The following is a 21,326-nucleotide window of genomic DNA, read 5'->3' on the forward strand; positions in this document are numbered from 1 at the left end:
TCCCCTCCAAAGTTAAGAGATCTGCTCTTAGGGTTCCTGAGAGGTGGTTTGGGGCCATGGGAACAGGATCAAGGCCCCCTGAGCGCCGGGCCTGGCTTCTGTGGCTTCGCAAACTTTTCAGTCTGTGTGCCACGGCGACGCGCAGCGGCTGAGTCGGAGCCCACGCGGCGCGCGCCTCCCGCGAGGAACTTTTCGGCTTGTAGGCTGCTTGTCACTCTCGCTTTCCGACGCGCCTCCCCCTGGCTCGCGCTCCCGGAGTTCCCTCCCCTCCTGGCGAGGACCTTTCCCGGCGCCCGCGGCTCCAATCCCCGCCGCGCTGCGCCCGCTCTCCCGGCCCCGGCTGCCCCGCTGAGGGCGCCCCTCTCCCAGGCACCGCAGCCGCGCCCCAGCGTCCCGCCTCCCGCGCGGCTCCCTTCGCCCGATGCCCCGGCCCCGTCCCGCGCACTGAGCGCCTGGCAGCGGGGCGCCGAGTCCCGGGGCGCTGCGGGGCGCTGAGCCGAGAACGGCCGGGCCTGAGCCCTGGGCGGCCCCTAGAGCGGATCGGAGCGCGGGGAGGCGGGGGCGAGGAGGAGGGGACCCGCCGCCGGGGGCTGGCTGCTTCGCTCCGAGCCGACTTTTCGCCAATGGTCCAAAGCGACATGTCCAAGTCGCCTCCCACAGCGGCGGCGGCGGTGGCGCAGGAGATCCAGATGGAACTGCTGGAGAACGTGGCTCCCGCGGGGGCGCTCGGAGCCGCCGCACAGGTAGCGAGAGCGCGGCGCCTTCTCCTTCGTGAGCCGCCGGGCAGGGCACCGACCTCGGGCTCTCCCGGCGCCTCCGCTCCAGGGATCTCTAGGCTCGCACCTCCTCGCTGCCTGGGTCTCGTCCGCCACCTCCTCCCCTCGCCGCTTGCCCACCCTCTGCTCCTCTCCTGGCGCCGGGACCCTGCCCCTTTGCGCCTTTTCCTGGCTCTGCCTCGGCTTCCATTTTTCTCTGCTTCCGAAAAGCCAGTGGGGAAGGGCGGGGGAGACCTGCCAGTCCTCCCAGACTTCTCCCGGGCTGCCCCAGCCGGCCCTCCTCGCCCCTTCCCGGGAGAGGCACATGGAGAGACATGAATCAGGGGAGTGGACTGGACCTGCTGAAGGTCGTGAGTCTGGGTGGGCGGGAAGGGGCCCGCTTCCCGCAGCGCTTTCTACGATGCCGACTCTCCTGGCCACGCTCCGAGCCGGGGTGGGCGTGGGTGTGAGGGTGATGGGGTGCAGGTGGGCAAGAGGGGAGCGAATATGGGGGCGCCCTGCCGGATCCCCCCCAGAGCTGCCCGGACCACGCTGCGCACCTGGGGCAAGAGAAGTCCCCTCGGGCACTTGCCAAGGTTTGCCTGTCCCACCTCGTGCCTTTCGCTTAAGAAGCGAGCGAGCTGGGGACAAGAAAGTTTTTATTTTTCCGTCTGCCCTGAAATGTTAGCCATTTCAGGGAGCTCCGGGATCCCCTTTCTCTCCGTTGAGTGTTTGCGGTTTCTGGAAAAAGTCAGCTTCGCTGCAGGTTGTTGTGAAATTGGAGATGTCAGTTGTAGGCGCTGGGCAATGACAAGGTGGTTTTTACGTAAGGCTTCAGCAGGTACAGTTTGGGTTACAGACACCTCCAGGTCTCAGCGGTGAGGAGTCGCTCAACTTTTCTCCCGGCAGGGAAATGACTTCAGACTCCCAGCTGCGGGCTGGCGGTTGGCTGGCCAGTGATGGGAAGAGGTCATGGTTACATTTCAGGCAGCATTCTGGAGAAATGTCTCTTTGCTTAACGGTATTGGCTTGTTGATTTCAAGTCTACATTTGCCAGATTTTAATTTGTGGTAAGATATATATGTGTGTGTGTGTGTATACACTTATATATTAATACATAGACACACACACACACACTAGAGAGCGTGTTAGAATATCATTTGCTGTAGTAGTGGGGGCAGGAGTGTGACAAACTAATAAAGGTGGCAAATGTTTTCTTGCTGTTGTTTTGATAGGTGGAACGTGAGTGCTCTAGATATTTTGATATTCTAATCATGGCAGTTCCAAGTGGCAGAGTAGTCTAGCTTTATTGAACTTTTCTTTACCATTGGGAAATTAATGTGCTAACTTAAAACACATAATTCACTTTGATTTGAGAAGGGGAAGAATGTGGAAACCAAGGACTTGTGTAATCAGAAATCTATTTCTTTTGTAGTGGTAAAACAGCTAGATTTTGGTCCGCCCTGAGCTGTTTGCTTCACAAGCCGAGTAGGGACATGTAATGAACCAGCTACATTCCCATCTGGCTTCTGCCAGAGGATCTGAATTTTAACCAATAGAGTTTGCATTTGTTCTAGACTCCTGATTTTTATCTAGATGCTTGCCAGGTTAGATAGAATGAAAAATGTACCCGGAGACCTCAGTTATTCTAGGATGAAGGTCTTGAATACTATCAATATTCGAGTCCTCCATCAAAGGAAAGGACATTTAGACCCTCATTTGCCTTTGATCTTCCTTGAGGGATGTTTTAGAAAAGTTTTTATTCTTACGATAAAAATAGAGTTCCTAAATTCCTGGAGATCAAAGTCAGGGCTCACATAACTGCATTCAGATAAGAGATACTAATTTACTTTGTGATTTATGTATAACGATTAAATGTAAGTCAAATTATTGTACAGTAGCAATGTGGAAATGATTCTGATGTGAAAAGACACAATTTCTGCCTTCAAATAATTCATATTCCAGTAGCACCAATTAGGATATATGTATAGGGGCTGTAAGAGAAGTTCTGACTAGTAAATGGCTTCAAAGGAATCAAGATAATAAACACGCTATTTGGAGGAATCTGTAAGGACTTCATTGATGAGGTGGCATTTGCAAAGAGATTTCGAAGGATGGGTCAGATTACACCAGATATTTTTGAGAGAGTTGGTAAGCAGTCGTACATGAAACAAAGTCCCAGAAGTAAGAAGTCTTACAGTATATATTTATTGTTTCTGGTTTAAAAAGAGCATGGTAAGGTCAAGATTGGATGCAGGCATAAAACTGACAAAGCAATTTGAGACTACATCTTGGGGACTTGGAAGCTTTAGTGTATTGAGCGACAGGGAACTGTGGAAGGAGTTCAAAAGAGGACCCACATAACAGCTCATTTGGGAATATTCACTTGGAATCGTTCTGTTAAGATAGTTTCAAGTCTCAGGAGTCCAGAGGTGAAGCTGCCAGGCAGCAGACAGATGTAACAGTTTGGGCCAGAGGTAATAAGGCCTAAGCGAAAAAGAGATGAAAAGATAATGGATATGACAGTTCTATGTATCAAACATTTCAAAGTTCAATTCACAGGAATTAGCAAATGATTGCATAGATAAAGGAGAAAGAAGAGAAAGGGCAGAATGGATTTTAAAAGCAAGTTTAAGAGATATAAATATTCAACTGCATCAACATTCATCTCCTTGCTTTCTCTGCCTTCCAAAAATGAAAGCAATTTGACTTGAATTGCGTTCATCTCACATCCATTATTTGAGGGAAACATTACCTTGTTTATTTTATATCTAATAAATCATGGCATCATAGGGTTGTGTGACGCTTGGCAAAGCCATCTCTTCCATCTCTCTGTTTGGGCAGAACAGACCAGCAGTAAAACTGCCTGAGAAAGGAGGCTGGCTCCAGAGCATCCTCCTTGTGTGTGGCACCGAGTAATTCTGGTCAGAATTATTAGGCAGTTCCACCTAGAAATAGAGTTTCTATTTACAAATGGAACCTCTAAAGCAATGACTGGTTTTAGGAATCATTCTACTTCACCTCTGGATTACAGTATTATATTTGTGTGAAGAAAGCAGAAGATGTAGATTTGCAAACTCTGCCATTTTCCTTTTCTGTATCAATCATTCTGCCTAGAGAGCCGGAGCACCCTGATACATTCCAGTCCCTTTGCCTCAGTACGTTGCCATAAACAAAATGATACATTTCTCAAAGCCCTGGTTTTTGTTTTGTTTTGTTTTCATTCTGTTTTGTTTTTTGAGACGGAGTCACGCTCTGTCACCTAGGCTGGAGTGCAGTGGCGCTATCTCAGCTCACTGCAACCTCCACCTCCTAGTTTCAAGCAATTTTCCTGCCTCAGCCTCCTCATTAGCTAGGACTACAGGCGCCCACCACCATGCTCAGCTAATTTTTTTGTATTTTTAGTAGAGACGAGGTTTCACCATGTTGGCTAGGCTTTTCTCAAACTCCTGACCTCAGGTGATCTGCCCGCCTTGGCCTCCCAAAGTGCTGGGATTACAGGCGTGAGCCACCATGCCCGGCCCAAAATGGATACGTTTCTTACGTGGGAAATGCATGGCAATCTAACTGCAAATTCTTGAAAGTCCCGATTTAAGAAAATTGCATCGCTTTTTAGGTAACCTATTGAACAGTTTCAGCGTGAACCTGGACACAGTCTACTTCCCAAAGTCCAGGTGCTCGTGGAGGACCTGGCTTTTGAGCCCTTGAAATGTGGCTAGTCTGAACTGATATGTGCTGTAAATGTGAAATACACACAAGATATCAAAGGCTTAAGATGAAATAAAGAACATAACACATCTTCATTAGTAAATTTTAAATTGATGACACGTTGCAGTGACCATGTTTTGGATATGCTGGGTTAAATAAATGCATTGTTACAATTAATTTCACCTGTTGCTGTTTACCTTTTTAATGTGGCTGCTGGAAAATTTCAGTGATAAATTTGGCCATATGATATTTCTACTGGGCAACATTAAGGTATGAAACTGGTAATTCTCCGGGGAATTGAATAGCTCCTGCATGAAGGTTGGGTGAACGGGAAGCAGGTGACAGGGATTGATAGGTAACAGAAGAGGAAACGGCAGAGTAACAAGAACAGTATCTCAGCACGCTAGGCCTCGGAGAGATTGTCAGGGGCACCTCCAGTCACACCTGAAACTGAACAGACAGTAACCAGTGGGCCTGTTTGTTTTGCTCCTAGCAACAGGTCCCAGCTGGTCCCAGCCCAGCCGAGTCTGCCAGATGCTTTTCAAGCATGTTGTGGTAATACAGCCTGGTGATGGCAACATCCTGAATGGCTGTAGCAAGGAGCTTTATTGAAAAAGAGTAGCAGCTGTTTTCTAGTGGCTCTTGAACTAAATCAACACTGTTTTCCTGAAATATTCTTAGGTTCCATGTGCAAATGAGTTTTCTGCAGTCTCCAAAGTTGGCGGTCATAGGTCCTGTGCTTTATGTTTTGCTGAAATCTTCACTCCAAACCACCACCACTTTCCTCTTGAATGGTATTTTTTTTTCTAATGTGGCATGGGAGAAATTTACAGACATGCCAATCAGAATTTCTGAGTATGTTTTAGAATTTGAAATATATCTGAGTGATTGGAGGTTTTGTTGTTCTTACAGTCTCATGCTCATTTTATTTTTATCTCTCTTTTTATGTGAAGACTCAATTTACCTGTTGCTGTATTTAATTCCTTTGAATTATATAGCCTTGGCCCTTTCAAGAGAAGCTAAGCAAAATATGTTAACCTCATAGGGGATGGTGATACTCTACAATTTTGTGGCATGTCTCTATCCTACACATAGTCTAGGTCAAAAACCATGTTACAAACTAATTGTAACAATGCATTATTTCACAACTGCAGAGAGAGAAAACTACTTATGACATCACTTAAAAGAACCGGGCCTATCTTACTGATCTTTCCAAGCCTGGCAGGAGGTAGATTGTGAAGCAGGCATGTGTTGTTCCTGGCTTTCTGCCCTCCCTGCCTGTACTCCTCCTTACTGAGCAGATAGATCTCTGCTTCCTGGCCTCCTTCCTCCCTCGTCCCTCCTCTACCTGCTAGACACCCACCCCCATCCCCAAGAACTCTATTTATGCAGGCTCCTTGTTCCTTTCTGCTTTTGTGTGAACTGAGCCATATAAAAGGCAACTTACTTTTCTCCTTTTTCTGGGAATGTCATTTAGCTACTTCTTGCCTAGTAAAAGATCTTACTCTTAGCTTATTCACACTAAGCTGTTGGTAAATGAGATTTGATACATGATTTCTCTTTGGATAGTTTTGGCTTTGTTTTAGGTCATACGATGAGGAAAAGTCTGGAAATTCAAAAGGGATAAACATCAATGAATATGAACTGAGAAAGATGGAGACTAATTTTTTTTTTTTTTTTTTGAGATGGTGTCTCACTCGGTAGCCCAGGTTGGAGTGCAATGGTGCGATCTTGGCTCACTGTAACCTCCATCTTCCATGTTGAAGCAATTGTCCTGCCTCAGCCTCCTGAGTAGCTGAGACTACAGGCACATGCCACCACGGCCGGCTAATTTTTTTTTTTTTTTTTGAGACAGAATCTCAGTCTGTCACTCAGGCTGGAGTGCAGTGGTGCGATCTCGGCTCACTGCAACCTCCACCTCCTGGGTTCAGGCGATCCTCCTGCCTCATCCTCCTGAGTAGCTGGTATTACAGGCGCCCGCCACCGTGCCTGGCTAATTTTTTTGTATTTTTAGTAGAGATGGGGTTTCACCATGTTGGTCACGTTAGTCTTGAACTCCTGACCTCAAATGATCTGTTTCCCTCTGCCTCTGCCTCCCGAAGTGCTGGGATGACAGGTGTGAGCCACCGCGCCCAGCCTAATTTTTGTATTTTTTAGTAGAAACAGGGTTTCACCATGTTGGCCAGGGTAGTGTCAAACTCCTGACCTCAGGTGATCCACTCACATTGCTCTCCCAAAGTGCTGGGATTACAAGCATGAGCCGCCATGCCTGGCCTAGTTTTAAGTGTCAGTATTTTGCTCATGGGAAGTAATCTGTAGGTAGGAGAACTGTCACAATAACCATCAAAGCACAGAAGCCACATCATTCTTCAGGTTGTCCCGAGGGGCTGCCAAGACAACTTTGTGTGGACAGCTAAAATCTCTAGTTAACTGACAACTTCTGTAATTAATTACTCCTGTCTCCTTCAATCATACAGAAATTAGATTTTCATTACCTGTGAAAAGGTCAACATTTATTTGCTGATTTTTAAGACTGGAGTCCATTCTTAAGTTACTTTGTGTCAAGGAAGATGGATATTCATTCACACTAAGCTGATATTAACATCATGATGGATTTTGAATGTCTTTTTAATAAGTGATTAATATATTTTTGGAAATTTCTTAAGAACTTTTTTCCCTAGTTTCTGAAATCTTAGCTTGATATTTTGGAACTACTAAAGGAATATAAATATAAGGTTTTTTTTTTTCTTTTTACTATGGTGACATAATTTGTTTTAAGCTTCATATAGCTAATAGCAATTGGTGGAAATTAATGACTTTTGGGACTCTTTCAAGAACATAGAGACCTGCATGTGTCAGGGAGAATCTATAGGTAACACCTTGTACTACAGCCAAATCCCCTTTCCTGTCTCCCCTTTTCCTTATACAACCTGGGCTGCACTAATGAATAACTGTTTCAGATATTGGGCGTTCATATATTTAATGTTGGTAAAAAATATTTAGGAAAACTTGTTCGCAAAAATAGCTGCACTTGAAGTAGCAAATTAACTAAAACAATTACATATATATACTTTTTTCACATTTAGTCAGCTAAATACTTGAACACTTAATCTTACCTGTCTTTTCTATTTGGGAGAGATTTGGCCTTCACTTTTTTTCCCCCCTTAATTCCTTCAGAAGAAGTAGTCTAGTCCTTATTTTCAAGGATTTCAAGTAACTGAAAACCAAATCTTTTGAGCAAGATGGACTTAATTTTAAATACGCATTAGGTTAAAAGAAATTTAATTTTGTAGTAGCAGGATGAATTTCACCAACATTTTTAAAGGTATACGAAAATGGACTATTAGCTTTCCAAAGATGCTTTAAATGTTTTTTTGTTTTTTGATCCTGACTGTTATTATAAAAAAAAAAATAACTGGTCAGTAGGTAATCACTCTAAGTTTAAAAAAAAAGAGAAATTTTAGAAGAGAAATTACTGTGGAAATTAGTAAAATAGCAGAATAGAGATATAATTAAGCATATATATTTATTTTGTCTTTTAATATTATATATGATAGGGATTTGCTCTAACACTCTTAAGGCATGAGCAAATGAATACTTCAAATAAATCATCCCTTATACACTTAAGTAATTGAAGAACAATTTTTTTTTCTCAAAACTATCACCAGCATGCATGCAGTTCAGTGTGCCATAGTTGTTTAGTGTATAAACGATCTTAGTACAGTTGAAAACTGTAATAATTTCATTACATATGCTTTGCATAGGTAGCTAAGTACGCCTGAGATAGCGTTTATGAACAGGATTCCTGGGGCCTCGAAAAATTAATGTGAGTTTTTAAATGTATTCAACTTCTTGCAGGGAACAACCACCTCCTTGTGACTCAATGTCTTCAACATTGTGTGGCTCTCACAGTGCCTGTTGTACAATTGTGAGCAACCACAAAAAAGCTTACACATCCAAGAAGTTGCATAATGAAACATATTTATCACTGATAATGAAACATTTATCACTGAAATGCTAAAATTAAAGGACAATAGAATTACAAAGATACTTTTTTCTGTTCATTTACAAATGGTGCTGGAGGCTGGGCATGGTAGCTCACTCCTGTAGTCCCACCACTTTGGGAGGCTGAGGCGGGAGGATCGCTTAAAGCCATGAGTTCAAGACCAGCCTGGGCAACATAGTGAGACCCTGTCTCTACAAAAAAACAAAAATTAGCCAAGCATGGCAATGTGTGCCTGTAGTTCCAGTTACTTGGGAGGCTGAGGTGGGAGGATTGCTTGAGCCCAGAGGGTGTGGGAGGTAGTCAGGACTGCAGTGAGCCATGATCATGTCACTGCACTCCAGCCTGGGTGACAGCACAAGATACTGTCTCACACAAAAAAAAATGGGATAAGATTATATTTTGTCTTTGTTCTCAAAGATAATTTATGTTCCTCATGAGGATAAATGGTGAAATTAAGAAAGATTGTCCCTACACCCCCAAAGAAACAGGTTAGGCCTTAAAAATACTTTCCCTTTGGAAGATTTTTAGATTTTTTCCAACAGGATCTGCTCACACACAAAAATTCAATGCAGTTTATTAACAGTTAGCGTATCATCTCTAAATGAAGCTCATTGCAATCTAAAATGGACCCTGCAAGGAGCTAATGAGCAAGCTCCTGCCTGATATCGACAATTAATCAGGCACAAAAGCATTTAGGATCAGGACCTGTTGACAAGCATGTACACTCATATAGACTTCAGTGAAACATAGTACATGAACATATTTGTCTAATTGTACATTGGGTTTTCGAACAAATTCCCACCAAAACACTTAATTATCTGCAGACGTGATGCTTCCATTTCAGAATCTGTAGGAAGCTTTTTGGTTGCTGTAACCATATATAATAGATTAAATGAAGTTTAATAAGCTTTGTTTCCAGCTTTCCCATTTTAATTGCTATAGCAACCTGAAGCCAAAGCTGGATCACTGGATAGAGTAACTGAGCAATTAAAAGCAACCATCTTTGTCCTCTGATAGAATTATCCTTGGCCCTTAGGGAAAAAAACAAAAAACAAGTATTTAAAATAAATGAAAATTTGGAACATGACAAAAATATCTTTTTACATTGAAAATGGGAAATTATACATTAGTTAGCATTTATATTTCTCCTTTTAAAGTTTATAGTTGAAAATATTCAAAATGAATCTTATATATCAACTTTAAACATAAGAAATGAGTTATCTCATAACTAATATGAATGAGTGTATCTCATAACTAATAAATTACTTACATCTGATTTCACCCTGACATATGGAAAAGAGGAAACAAAAACACATACCTGTTGTATGGTTCTTTGCTTTTAAAAGTAAAATATCTTGATTTATTTTTGAAAAAAAATACTTTCAAGGTAATAAGTATTTTTGCACATGGGTTAATATAAATTTAAAAGAAAATTTTAAAGAGATTTTCATACTTTATTTTAGCCTTCCTAGGCCTTAGAAAATGCATCTGTCCAAACCTTTACGTAATAATTGGAAAAGAAAAAAAGTGGTTAAAAGAATGTTATTTTTCAACAGTTTACTGAATAATGTTTACATAAGTGAAAAGAATGAGCTGTTAACTGAGGAGAACCTTGTATATTACATTATGAAAGCCCAGAGTAGCTTTCTTGCCGTTTATAAAGTTGAGAGTTAATTAAATGTCATAGAAACACATTTGTATTATATAAATCCCTTAGATACTCTGAATAGAACAAACATATATAAGAAAATTTTTTGCTTTAAGGTTATACCACCCTCTCACTGATAGCAAATTCGTCTAAATTACTCATAACGCAAATGTTTGTAATAGATTTCAGCTTGCCTAAGTGCTACATATATTATGGCAGATATTTTAATGAAAACCATATGAATAGAGAAAGCATAACCAAATAGCATTTTCAGAACCTGAATGTGATGATTTTAAAAATAAATGTTGTAACTTCTGATAATCTAATGAAGTCTCTATGAGCCTAATAATTCTCAACATGTTGTACGCTTTAGTCCAGTTTGTTTCCACATCTTCCAACCCCTGTATAGGTGTCACTTTTTATATATTACTTTGAGTCCTTACCATGTGTTAGATCTTATGCTAAATGCTATAAATACATTATTTCATTTCATCCTTAATCTTGTGAGGTATTATTTCATCTAATACTTAACCCCGTTTTAAAGATGAAAAGATTGGTGCTTGAAAAAGTTAAGAAATTTGGTCAAGATTTGCTCTGGCCAGGATTCTAACCTGTGTGCTGCATTTAACTCTAAACTCGGTGTTAAGCTATTGTTCATTTATATTTTAATGTTTAATATTTGCACTTACTGTATCTGTGCTTAGAATTAAACATAGATTGATGTGTAGTTTATTCTTAGGGTTCTGAATGTAAACATAATGGGAAAAGCAAGCTGACTTTTAGTTGTTTATGCTTGGCTCAATCCTATTATTGAAAGAAATCATCTTACCTTTAACTTCCTGTTTTAAATGCTTATTTTTAAATGCTTTATCATTACAGGCTTTTGCCTCTTGCCTGCTAACACATTTATAACAGACAACATCCATTGTTTTAATTCACTAGTTATTAAATCCTTTGCCAAGAAAACCCTCCTCCTCGGCCAGGCGCAATGGTTCATGCCTGTAATCCTAACACTTTGGGAGGCTGATGTGGGTGGATCACCTGAGGTTGGGAGTTCGAGACCACCGTGACCAACACGGAGAAACCCTGTCTCTACTGAAAATACAAAATTAGCTAGACGTGGTGGCACATGCTTGTAATCCCAGCTACGTGGGAGGCTGAGGCACGAGAATCACTTGAACCTGGGAGGAGGAGGTTGCGGTAAGCCGAGATGGCGCCATTGCACTCCAGCCTGGGCAACAAGAGCGAGACTCTGTCTCAAAAAATAGAAAAGAAAACTCTCCTCCCCACATCGTCACTGATTGGAAATAGATTTGTGGAATCCCACCAATATTAACTTTCTTTTCTTTTTTTTTTAATTTAATTTAATTTTATTATTATATTTTATTATTATACTTTAAGTTTTAGGGTACATGTGCACAACGTGCAGGTTTGTTACATATGTATACATGTGCCATGTTGGTGTGCTGCACCCATTAACTCATCATTTAGCATTAGGTATATCTCCTAATGCTATCCCTCCCCGCTCCCCTCACCCCACAACAGTCCCCGGTGTGTGATGTTCCCCTTCCTGTGTCCATGTGTTCTCATTGTTCAATTTCCACCTGTGAGTGAGAACATGCGGTGTTTGGTTTTTTGTCCTTGAGATAGTTTGCTGAGAATGATAGTTTCCAGCTTCATCCATGTCCCTACAAAGGACATGAACTCATCCTTTTTTATGGCTGCATAGTATTCCATGGTGTATATGTGCCACATTTTCTTAATCCAGTCTATCATTGTTGGACATTTGGGTTGGTTCCAAGTCTTTGCTGTTGTGAATAGTGCCGCAATAAACATACGTGTGCATGTGTCTTTATAGCAGCATGATTTATAGTCCTTTGGGTATATACCCAGTAATGGGATGGCTGGGTCGAATGGTATTTCTAGTTCTAGATCCCCGAGGAATTGCCACACTGACTTCCACATGGTTGAACTAGTTTACAGTCCCACCAACAGTGTAAAAGTGTTCCTGTTTCTCCACATCCTCGCGAGCACCTGCTGTTTCCTGACTTTTTAATGATGGCCATTCTAACTGGTGTGAGATGGTATCTCATTGTGGTTTTTGTTTGCATCTCTTTGATGGCCAGTGATGATGAGCATTTTTTCATGTGTTTTTTGGATGCATAAATGTCTTCTTTTGAGAAGTGTCTGTTCATACCCTTCGCCCACTTTTTGATGGGGTTGTTTGTTTTTTTGTTGTAAATTTGTTTGAGTTCATTGTAGATTCTGGATATTAGCCCTCTGTCAGATGAGTAGGTTGCAAAAATTTTCTCCCAGGCTACAGTAACCAAAACAGCATGGTACTGGTACCAAAATAGAGACATAGACCAATGGAACAGAACAGAGCCCTCAGAAATAATGCTGCATATCTACAACTATCTGATCTTTGACAAACCTGACAAAAACAAGCAATGAGGAAAGCATTCCCTATTTAATAAATGGTGCTGGGAAAACTGGCTAGCCATATGTAGAAAGCTGAAACTGGATCCCTTCTTTACACCTTATAAAAAAATTAATTCAAGATGGATTAAAGACTTAAGTGTTAGACCTAAAACCATAAAAACCCTAGAAGAAAACCTAGGCAGTACCATTCAGGACACAGGCATGGGCAAGGACTTCATGTCTAAAACACCAAAAGCAATGGCAACAGAAGCCAAAATTGACAAATGGGATCTAATTAAACTAAAGAGCTTCTGCACAGCAAAAGAAACCACCATCAGAGTGAACAGGCAACCTACAGAATGGGAGAAAATTTTTGCAATATTAACTTTCTAATGATGCTTACACGATGGCAATGTATTACTTGTTTTTGGTTTTTGACATTTTCTACAACTAGGCCTACATTCCTGTTAAAGGGTCTCATAATAATCTTATTTGTCTTTTTTTTTTTTTTTTGTAGTCATATGGAAAAGGAGCCAGAAGGAAAAACAGATTTAAAGGATCTGATGGAAGCACGTCATCTGACACTACCTCAAATAGTTTTGTTCGCCAGGTAAGACAGTTCATGGTTTTGATAAATACCTTCAAATGACTTTAGATTTTTAAAGGTGGCTTTCACTCTTTTCCTTATGATTTATGTAGTGTGATTGTACTTACTTTTAATTGAAGTGAAAATGGTGCTGTTGAATGTCATAATTAAAATATTTTAATTTTAAGCGAGACTAAGTAATAATTACACTCTTTCCTGACAAGTTGAGGAAAGACAAATGTAGCATTCATTACAGAGGATTTCTCTGAAACAGTGAGAGAACTCCAGCAGAAATGATTATGGATTTGGGGGGATTTTTTTTTTAGTGGGACAGAGAGCTGGTGTGCATCTGTATCCCCACCTGTCAGATACTGGGGTTCTTCTAGTTGAGTTTTCTTCTCTCACTTTGGACTTGCATTGAAAACTAGAAAATCATTCTTGGTCTTGAAATGGTTGAGGCTATCGAGGTTAAATAGAACATGCAGTATCACTGAGACATAATTTAAACCATTTCTGCCTTTGGACACATAGCCTTCGTCTCATTTAACGTGTAGTATCTTCCTGCCAAGCAGCCTGGAACAGTCCCCTAAACAGACAGTGCCAGGCTCCCTAACATGTAAACACACTTATATATGGTAACAGAAAGGAATTCTGTTACCAGAGGAAGAGCATAGAGGCAGCTGGACCTCTGAGGGTTGTGGTTATGTGTTGAGAATGAAGTCTCATCAGGAATGAGTGAGGTTGTTTCTTCCTCTAACCCCTCTCCATGGAGTGGAAAGTAGGGGAGGATCATGCGGCAGAGAATCCGCTCTTGTGGCCCAGGCATGTCCAGTGTCTGACCAATGCTCTCATTATCTCTTGTCAATGACAGCTCACTCCCCGGAACAGTGGTTGTCAACTGAAAAAGCGGCCCTGTGTTATTTGGAGGCCACTTTCCCCAATGTCACTTGAGTCCATCATCATGGCCATAGATTCCACCCCTGTTCCCTGTTTGTGTGGCAGGAGGGTCTCCTATAAATCCTATATGGTGTTTTGGGTTTTATTTTTATTGGGGACAGTTACATTTCACTAGCTGCCTACCCTTACTGGCTCCTTGTGGCACTCCCCAAGTGCCTCCCTCATGTTTCCTTCCCACAATTAGCTGCAGTTGAACTTGAACTTGTCCACCTGCAGCATCGGTGGGGATTTTGATCTTGGCTGGTTGCTGCTTCTTTGCACTGTCCTTAGACGAAGGATGATCTGTCCCCAGCCATCAGTCCCGGCTTGCAACATTTGAGTATGCCAGTGGTACATCCAAGTAACTTGGCAACTGGAAAAAAATTGGTCCTGGTCCGTGCCAATTGGGAATTGTTGTGGTTGCAGGAAGTGAGAAAAAGAGTTACTAAAGAAGGGGCAAAGCTTTTTTGGTTAGAAACATTTAAAAAGAAAAAAGATGAAGCCCCGTGAGGCCCAGCCCTAGAGCTATGTTCTAATGGTGTCAGCAGGAGCTAGGAAGGCTGTCAGAGGAGCGGAAGGTGTATGCGCTGGCCTGATGTTATCGTGGGCAGAATCCAGGCATCGTGGTCCTGCTGATGAAGGGAGGGCCTTGGGACATAGTGACTTGGGTGAGTCAGTTAAAGGAAAGTTACCCATCGCCTTTTCCATTTCAAGCATGCATATTTATTCTGCCTCTGAGACAAGGAGATTGAACCTGGAGAGCTAGAATTACAATCTACAACTCTGAGTCATCATGCAGGACCTGAAATAGAAAAAAAAAAAAAAAAAAAACTAACTCCTTAGTGTGCATAGTAGCTGCAACAAAGCAACAAATAATGCCAAGCCACTTGTTGAAATTGCATGGAAATAAAAACTGATATGTTTCAAATAAGCAAGACATAATGAATAGAAACGAACAGTGTAGAACCCGTTATTACTCATTTAATCCCTGTAGAAATGCCACGTAAAGGCAATCGCTGGACTCCATTTTCAAATTGTATTTTTGGCTGTGAATTCCTTTTTCATAGAGTTTTGTTAACCCAATTCACAGGGCAAGGAGGGATTACCATAGTGTGTATAAGTAAACTGGAATTTGTTTTTCTTCACGGTAATTTTCTTTTGTGTTCTTAGTAATGTATGTAGCTTAAAACACCATTATAAGTGATAACAAGAGTTGTGAAACGATTTAATGTAAATTTTAATATATATTGCCAAAACATACATTAGCATGTAAGAAGGCAAAACCAAATTTATCCCAAAGGGTAAATATACAGGTCTGTTTCCTAGAATATCAACAGGATGAGGTGTTTACTGTGGCATGGATTTTGGGGTAATGATTACACAGGCATATCATTGAAAACCCTCAAATGCTGGCTTGCGTCTGTCACAAAAGGAAAACTAGTGTCTTTGGCAAGAATTCTGAGTTAAAAATTGTATTTCTCCTTTGGTAATTTAATCTCTATTCTGTTAAGACAGCGTTCCTAGTTGGCTGCCATTTGAAAATAAGTAAAAGCTACCATAAGATAGCCAGATATTTAATAGAAATGGTTTCCTGGAGTGTTTGTAGGAATGCATGGCAGATAGTGACAATGGGCACATTAGATTATTATTTATTTATTTATTTATTTATTTTTGAGACAGAGTCTCACTCTGTCACCCAGGCTGGAGTGCAGTGGCGCGATCTTGGCTCACTGCAACCTCTGCCTCCCAGGGTCAAGTGATTCTCCTGCCTCAGCCTTGGGAGTAGCTGGGATTACAGGCACAAGCTACCATGCCCAGCTGATTTTCGTACTTTTAGTAGAGATAGAGTTTCACCATGATGGCCAGGCTGGTCTCGAACTTCTGACCTCAGGTGATCTGCCCACCTCAGTGTGCCAAAGTGCTGGGATTACAGATGTGAGCCACTGTGCCCGGCAGCATGTTAGATTATTAAATAATTTCAAAAAATACCTTTACATGTTGTTTTTTAACATAAGTGTATGTTTTGTAAACAAGTGACTTGCATCGATGCATACTGCTTACTTGTCTGTAGCTAGGGAACATATATAATTGGTATTACAAAGATATTTGCCCAATAGAAATGGATTTTGTTTTAAAATATCTTGCAGTTAGAGTCTACTATTGCCCTTTAATTAAAAATAATTCCTATATAATTTTAAAAACCTTAGAATTTTATTGTTATAAGCAGTATATTATTTGTAAGAAATTTAAAAAGTAAAATATTCAGAAACACTAGGTATACTTTTAGGTAGTCTTTATAATACCAAGATTTAAAAGTTTTAGAGGTTGATAATGTGAAAATTTGACATAAAGGAAAAGAATTAAGAACTTAAAAAAAAAAAAAAACTTGGAGAATATCAGAGAGTTTGTTAAGGAATAAATTGTCCCCCTATCCAACCCTCAAATTCATCTTTAGAAGCCCAGACACCCAATGTGACTAGATTTGGAGATAAGGCCTCTGGGAGTGGGGCTCTAGTTCAATACGACTGTTATCCATTTTTTTTTTTTTTTTTTAAGGTGAAGTCTCACTCTGTTGCCCAGGCTGGAGTGCAGTGGCCTGATCTTGGCTCACTACAACCTCCATCTCCTGGGTTTGAGTAGTTCTCTTGCCTCAGCCTCCCCAGTAGCTGGGATTACAGGTGTGCACCACCATGTCTGGCTAATTTTTGTATTTTTAGTAGAGACAGGGTTTCACCATGTTGGCCAGGCTGGTCTCAAACTCCTGACCAAAAGTGATCTGCCCGCCTTGGCCTCCCAAATTGCTGGGATTACAGACATGAGCCGCTGCACCCGGCTGTTATCCTTTTAAGAAGACGAAAAGAGAATGAGGATGTGTGCACACAGAGAAAAGGTCACGTGAGGACACAGTGAGGAGGCAGCAGTCCGCAAGCTAAGGAGAGAGGCCTCACCAAAAACCAACGCTGTTGACACCTTGACCTTGGGCTTTTAGTCTCCAAAACTGTGAGAAAATTAATTCTTATTGTTGAAACCACCCTGTAGTAATCTGTTATGGCAGCTCGAGCAGACGAATAGAGATTATTATATAATTAGCCTTGAAAATGGGCCTTTTAAAATCAACCTTCTTATTGATCATGTAACATGTATGCCAAAAAGTGCACAAATCATGCGTTCAGTCTGGTAAGTTGTCATAAGGTCAACCCCTGTGGAGCCACCACCCAAGTAAAGAAATAAGCTTTCAGCCCCACCTGTCCCCTTTTGGACCTTTCTCAATCATATTCTCTCTTTCCACACTAAAGATAATCACCATCCTTACTTCCGATACCATACATTTGTTTTACCTGTTTTTGCAGTTTTATAGAAATGGAATCATTTTGTATCTGAATTCTTTCACTGAACATTATGCCTGTTACAGGTATCTATGTTGGACATTTTAGTAACTTGTGGATTGTCTTTGGTTGATTTTGGTTTGTTGGTGTGATTTTACAGCCTTCCATTGTGTGGAAAGACCACATTTGATTTATGTGCTCTGCTGTTGGTAGACATCAGGCTGTTTGCAGTTGAGGGAACTGAGACTGATGTTCCTATGCACGTTCTTATGTGCCCCTTTGATACACATATGTATGTGTTTTTGTTCAGTGAACAGAGTGGAATGCTAGGTAATGTGGCATGCCTGTGTTCAGCTAAAATAAACACCATGAAACAGTTTTCCAAGGTGGTTGTACCAATTTGCACTCCCACATGCAGTGGGTGAAGGTTGCGGTTGTCTTACATCTTTGCTAACACTTAGTAGTGTCAATCTTTTTCATTACAGTCAGTTTTATGGCAGTGCAGTGGTAGCTCATTGTGGTATTATTACCCATTTTTCTGATATCTAACCCACAATTTAACTATGGCTAGACCTAGGGAACATCTAGAGAACAGAGAGAGAGAGAGAATGAGAGAGAGAGGCAGAATGAGAGAGAGAGAAAACATATTATATATATATATGTGTGTCAATATGTCATATACATACCATATATATCCCATTATATACATGAAAGGTTTTATGAGAGCATTTTATCACTCTTTATAGTCAATTTCTCATTAGTCATAATTAATTCTGTAGCAATTTAATTAAAATTACAAATATTTATTGGAATATGGTGAACATATTTGAATATATTGTAACATCAGCAGAAAAAGGCTACAAAGTAAAAGGGTAAAAAGCATTTACCAGTGGTTTTATCTTTCCAAACTTTTAGTTGTCTAGTTTAGTTAGGTAACAAAACTTACCTTTAAGAAGAATCACTGGTCTTAAGGAAAGTTTTCTTCTGGATATGTTTCTGTGTTAGGCTCTAAAGCAGAACAGCAGCTGCCTTGAAAGAATTTTTGCAGTTATATAGATGAAGCTTCCATTTTGTTAATAAACCAGTTCACCATTAGTTTGTCAATTAACTAGTCTTCTGGCCCTTGACCTTATCAACTTATTTGAAGTCAGTGATATGTTACAAGAGAATTGGGGAAATGACATACCTCATGAAGTTAGTTAATTTTCCCCTGGACATTGGCTTCATGTTAGCCTTTGGGGTAAGGGCTGGGTCTTGATCCAGTAGTACAGGAAGGGGTCTGTCCATAGGGGTCGTTGGTTGTGCATGGCAGATGTTAGTGGGATTTCCCATGAACTGTGGAAGATGAGGTGGCTGTTGGTTCTATTCCATATAAACTTGTTGTAAAGTGATAAACTAGCTCATCTTATACAGTATATCAAATATTTCAAAGACAGAATCTGTTCTTCCTTGCAGTTTCCCAAAACTTTAATTGGAACAAAAGTTAACTGTGGGCCGGGCATGGTGGCTCACACCTGTAATCTCGGCACTTTGGGAGGCTGAAGCAGGAGCATCACCTGAGGTCAGGAGTTCGAGACCAGCCTGACCAACATGAAGAAACCCTGTCTCTACTAAAAATACAAAAAAAAAAAAAAAAAAAAATTAGCTGGATGTGGTGGCTCATGCCTGTAATCCCAGCTACTTGGGAGGCTGGGGCAGGCAGGAGAATTGCTTGAACCCAGGAGGCAGAGACTGTGGTGAGCTGAGGTTGCGCCATTGCACTCCTGCCTGGGCAACAAGAATGAAACTTCGTCTCAAAAAAAAAAAGTTAACTGTGGTTTATCTGATTGCTTTTTAAGTGTCATTCTTTTAGCTTGCAGACAAAAATGTTACCTAGATGCAATACATGATCACTTATATACTGAATGTATAATTTCTATATTTGTCTTTTATGTAAATTATGATGTTATAAGATTTATTTAAACAGTTTTCTTCAAGAAGCTGGTTACGGGTAAGCGCCTGGACTCGGAAGCCAAGCTACATGAGTCTGAATTCTGGCTTTGCTATTTATTAGTTGGCCTTTGGACAAGTAACTGAATCTTTCTGTACAGCAGCCTTTTCCTCTGGAAAAAAACGCTCACCTGAAAAGTTAGTTGTAAGGATTACATGAGTTATCACTTGTAATTTGTTTAGAACCATACCTAATATGCATTATTTAAGAGTTTATTACTATTATTTGTAAATAGTACTGCCTATTTGTAACATTAGTTAAAACCCGAATAAGAAATAGATTATGGCAGAGGGGACTAATAGTGTTCATTAAATGCTTACTGTAAGTTCTGTCTCCCCGTTTTACAGATGAGGAAATGGAGGCGCAGAGGTGAAGTGACTTTTCCACAGTCACATCAAATGTAAGGTTGGAGTCAAAATCTGAATCTAAGTGATTGACTCCAGATTCTTGTCCTTGTTGGTTACGCTATACTTCCTTGTAGCTAAAAGAAATGAATAAATGACAATAACCATTTCATTCTTTCATCTAAGGAAGACATGCAGAAAATTTCCTACGACAAATACATACAAAGATAAAAGTTAGTCTTCTACTTTTAACTTCCTTCTGTACCGGAAAGTGAGAATGTCTTCAGCGTTGTAAATTTTCACTAGGCATCATGATTTTTTTTTAGATCAGCATAATTCCCTTCTCTCATGAAAAGTTCCTCAGATTCCTAGTTTGTGATACTGTTTGGCATCCTCCAGCACTCTTGCTGGTCATGAAAAGTGGAATTGGAATCGGAGGATCATTTATTTTTTTCCTTTCTCCCACAAAAGTCATAGGAATATAAACTTTCTGAAATTCTGAAAGTCCTTTTTTTGAAAAGAAAAATAAGCAGAAATGAAATCAAGTATGAATCACCTGTTTTGAGGTTTGGCAGAGGCTGATGTGGGCCCATGAATCACTCCTGTTGTGAATCTGGGTGAAGTTAGGCACATTTATGGCACCTAGTTTTACAGTCACCCCGTTTAGAAACTGTGTTGCAGTTCATAAGGGCTTTTGCTTTGTAAATTATCATAATTTTAATTTATTATGGAGAACCAAGTGTTAAACATGACCTCTAGGCACTGTTATTAGAATGAATGAATATTATTTTCAAATAGTTTGTGTGCTATAAGAGATTAAATACATAAAGCTATAGTTATCTTGGACTTGTTATTAAAGTTATTATAGCTATCGAGGTTGTCTTCGATTTCTGTATAAACTCTTTGGCTATGTGTCGAGAACAGATACATGAATGAAAAAATTTCATTTATCATCGTAATAAACCTGGAAAAGCTATCATTCTTAATCTTTTGTATTTAGTACTTTGCACAAATTTATAGCCTATTAAGTGAATTAGTTTTTCATATAACTTCTTTTCTCCTAACTTCATCAAAAGAAAGGAAAAACAATCTCTAAGTTTAGTTGTCTTAGAAGTTTATTTTAGAACCAAAATCTAAGCAGATAAATTAACTTACTGGAAGAAAAATAGGTGGGGAAGAGTAACAAGTCCTGCTTGGCATGGATGGGTAGAACATTTGTGCTGTTCTTTTCAAGAGATTGTGCAAGAATTGCTAAGTGTATAAATTCTTTGATGCTGCCAAGGTCAGGGAAAAATATGTACATCTGCAAATAAGTACCGGTTATCAAAGTTAAAGCAGCTTTGATGAGGGGGGAGGTAGAGGAGGCAGTGTTAGTAACTGCCACTGCTTATTCAGTGCAGTTCTGTTCTCTCTCATTCTCTCTCTTCCTCCCTCCCTCCCTGTTTTCTCTTCTTTTTCTTTTTTGAAAATGTCTTCATTTTCTTAAAGACATGTGTTCTCCTTGGCTACATTTACGTACCTGGCAGCATTCCAAAGTTGAACACCAAATGCTAAGAGGATGACTGCCAGCTTTGCTTTATTTTTATGATTCCACAGCATGGCCATT

General features: G+C 40.5%; 1 protein-coding gene across 3 annotated transcripts in view; it reads left to right on the top strand.

Moving 5' to 3' along the window:
• Positions 1-309: 309 nt before the first annotated feature.
• Positions 310-21,326, top strand: part of CACNB2 (calcium voltage-gated channel auxiliary subunit beta 2) — a 403,231-nt gene continuing 382,214 nt past the window's right edge. For all 3 annotated transcript variants that reach the window (XM_055296693.2, XM_055296695.2, XM_055296694.2), the window contains exons 1-2: positions 310-743; positions 13,056-13,148. In XM_055296693.2, the coding sequence (XP_055152668.2) occupies positions 624-743; positions 13,056-13,148 (213 nt within the window). In that variant the 5' untranslated portion in view covers positions 310-623. The remainder of the gene's footprint in view (positions 744-13,055; positions 13,149-21,326) is intronic.

This window comes from Symphalangus syndactylus, chromosome 10 (genome assembly GCF_028878055.3).
Source record: "Symphalangus syndactylus isolate Jambi chromosome 10, NHGRI_mSymSyn1-v2.1_pri, whole genome shotgun sequence".
Lineage (NCBI taxonomy): Eukaryota > Metazoa > Chordata > Mammalia > Primates > Hylobatidae > Symphalangus > Symphalangus syndactylus.